This window comes from Egretta garzetta, unplaced genomic scaffold, assembly GCF_000687185.1.
Source record: "Egretta garzetta isolate BGI_Z169 unplaced genomic scaffold, ASM68718v1 scaffold7, whole genome shotgun sequence".
Taxonomy (NCBI): Eukaryota; Metazoa; Chordata; class Aves; order Pelecaniformes; family Ardeidae; genus Egretta; species Egretta garzetta.
In genome coordinates this window covers 4,883,948-4,886,855 of record NW_009260350.1, presented here as the reverse complement: position 1 = coordinate 4,886,855, position 2,908 = coordinate 4,883,948, and the positions used below count along the sequence as shown (strand labels likewise).

The 2,908-nt window shown below is 56.6% G+C and overlaps 2 protein-coding genes across 2 annotated transcripts in view; both read right to left on the bottom strand.

The window, feature by feature from the left end:
* The window catches only part of POLE (DNA polymerase epsilon, catalytic subunit), a 37,769-nt gene extending 37,181 nt beyond the window's left edge, over window positions 1-588 (bottom strand). Inside the window, exon 1 of the mRNA XM_009642936.1 lies at window positions 511-588. Coding sequence (XP_009641231.1) covers window positions 511-588 — 78 coding nt within the window. The remainder of the gene's footprint in view (window positions 1-510) is intronic.
* Window positions 589-1,865: 1,277 nt separating this feature from the next.
* LOC118452715 (NACHT, LRR and PYD domains-containing protein 1-like) overlaps window positions 1,866-2,908 on the bottom strand; it is a 21,267-nt gene continuing 20,224 nt past the window's right edge. The window contains exons 5-6 of the mRNA XM_035898342.1: window positions 2,748-2,908; window positions 1,866-2,156 (exon numbers count right to left, since the gene is read on the bottom strand). The exon at window positions 2,748-2,908 is cut by the window's right edge and continues 105 nt beyond it. Coding sequence (XP_035754235.1) covers window positions 1,881-2,156; window positions 2,748-2,908 — 437 coding nt within the window. The 3' untranslated portion in view covers window positions 1,866-1,880. The remainder of the gene's footprint in view (window positions 2,157-2,747) is intronic.

Below are 2,908 nucleotides of genomic sequence, written 5' to 3'. Positions count from 1 at the left end.
GGCAGCTTTCCAGCCCCTCTGCCCCACGCCTGTAGCGCTGCGTGGGGTTGTTGTGACCCCAGGGCAGGACCGTTGTGTGGGGTTGTTGTGACCCCAGGGCAGGACCCAGCCCTCGGCCTTGTTGACCCTCACCCAATTGGCCTGGGCCCATGGATCCAGCCTGGCCAGGTCTCTCTGCAGAGCCCTCCTTCCCTCCAGCAGATCCACACTCCTGCCCAACTTGCTGTCATCTGCAAACTGAGTGAGGGTGACCTCAATCCCCTTGTCCACATCATGGATAAAGGTGTTAAACAGAACCAGGCCTAGAACTGAGCCCTGGGACACCGCTTGTGCCTGGCCGCCAACTGGATTTAACTCCATTCACCACAAGTCTCTGGGCTCGGCCACCCAGTCAGTTTTTACCCAGCAAAGAGTGCTCCTGTCCAGGCCATGAGCTGCCAGCTTCTCCAGGAGATGCTGTGGGGGGACGGTGCCAAAGGCCTTGCTGGAGCCCAGGCAGACAACACCCACGGCCTGTCCCTCCTCCACCAGCCCGGTCACCCAGTCATAGCAGAAGATCAGGTTGGTGAGGCAGGACCTGCCCTTCATGGACCCCTGCTGGCTGGGCCTGATCCCCTGGTTGTCCTGCCCATGCCTGGTGAGCGCACTCGGGATGAACTGCTCCATCACCTTCCTTGGTACCGAGGTCAGGCTGACAGGCCTGTAGCTCCCCGGATCCTCCTCCCATAGGAGGGCGTGACATTTTCCAGCCTTCCAGTCATCTGGGACCTCCCCTGTTAACCAGGGCTGCTGATCAATGATGGAGAGCGGCTTGGCAAGCTCCTCTGCCAGCTCCTTCAGCACTTTCAGGTGGATCCCATCCGGCCCCATGGACTTGTGGACGTCCAGGTGGCATAGCAGGTCGAAAACTGCTTCCTCCTGGATTATGGAGGGTTTATTCCGCTCCCCATCCCTGTCTTCCAGCTCGGGGGGGCTGAGTATCCTGGGATAACTCATCGGGTTATTAAAGACTGAGGCAAAGAAGGCATTAAGTATCTCAGCCTCATCCTCGTCCTTGGGGCAATGTTCCCCCCACATCCAGTAGAAGATGGAGGTTCTCCCTGGCTCTCTCTGTTAATGTATTTGCCCAGCCTTCCTGGACCCCTCTGCCCTTCAGGACAGCCTCCCAAGGGACTCTCCCAACCAGTGCCCTGAACAGGCCAGAGTCTGCCCTCCAGTAGTCCATGGTGGTGGTTTTGCTGACCGCCTTCCTTACCTCACCAAGAATCAAGAACTCTATTGTTTCATGGTTGCTAAGGCCAAGATGGCCTCTGACCACCACCTCTCCCACCAGTCCTTCTCTGTTTGTTAGCATGGACATCCCAGAGCAAGGCCAGCTCCAGGCTGGAGTGCACGATACGCAAGCAGAGGCAGAGGGAATTGGGTTTGTTCGACATGGAGAAGAGAAAGTCACGGGGAGAACTAATCACTGCCTTTAACTAACGTGAAGAACTGAACTAAAGACAGAGCCAGCCTCCTGGAGGCGCACAGCAAGGAGATGAGAAGCAACAGGCACAGGCTGCAGCAAGGGAAGCTCTGATTCGATAGCAGGGAAAAACTCCACGATCGGCCATTACAGCACTGGGCTAGAGACCCAGAGAGGCTGTGGTATCCCCTTACTTGGAGATATTCAACCTTGACTGGGTGTGGCCCTGAGCCCCTTGATCTAACCTTAAAAGTGTCATGCTTTGAGCAAGAGGTTGGACCAGAGAGCTCCTGAGGTCCCATTCAACCTAAGTCTCTCTGATCCCCTTTTTGTGGCTATGGTGCAGTGCAGACCCATGAAAGGAGATTTCCATGACCAGCCACAGATGTTGCCTTTGGACTGTCACCAGCTGCCCTCAGGGTGCCGCAAAGTCCTGGGTAGAACAAGTAACCACAGGGACTAAATGGCCAAATTTTCGCCAATTTTCCAGCCATTGCAATCTGATGGCACGGTGCTCAAAAACAGAAATCCTCAAATGGAGCCTCAAGGGAACAGTCTCACTTACTTCAGGTGTTATCACCACGGAGTCTGTACTGGTCACCTGGTAAGTGCAGCCGAAGAACAGGGGCTTGAACGGAGGAGGCTTGGGAATAAGCTTTGAATTCCACTGTATTTCTTCTTTTTCAATTACCTGTAAACACCAAATATTGCTTTTGAGGGAGGAAAAAAAAAAGCCGTGAACCAGAGGTAGCCCTCGGAGAGTCAAGAAGAGAAGGGACCGGCGCAGTCGGCGCAGGCGCCAGGGTGGGTTACAGGCAGTGCCGCACTGCAGGGGCCGGGCAGCTCCCGCTCGGTGCAGGCAGGAACCTCCGGGCGCAGGCAGGAGCGCGGGCAGGGCAATGCACCCTCACTCTGTGAAAGAGGGCAAGGCCTTGCCCACAACGGACCGCCTGGTTTGCAGCCACCTATTGCTGTGCCCGGCGGTGGCCAGCAAGTCCTCCAGGTGCTCCGCATTGCGAGCACCCTGTGCCAGGGCTTCACTCCTGCTGTCCGAGCCGAAAACACGGCTGGACACCCGGAGAGCCCTGGGAAAGAGGAGAGCGGGGGAGGCAGGAGCGAGGACGTTGTCCTGCGGTGGGAGACAGGGGCACGGGACCACGCGTGAATCAGAGGCTGGCAGCAGAAAAACCCGTCGGCATCTCTGCTTATCAAATCCAGGCCCTGCTGCTGCAGCCACCCCAGAGTCTCCTTTTTTAACCTGGCCCGGCTCCCGCCACCTTACCTCCTTCACAGAGCTGTCATCTGGGATCAGGTAGAAGTGAAGAGTCGTATTAGCAGCACTGAGCTGCTGGAAGATCAGCACCGAGGAGTGGATAGGGAATGTATTTAAGGCTGAACGTAACCTCCTCCACATCACCCCAAGCAGCGAGAAGCTGGGATTCT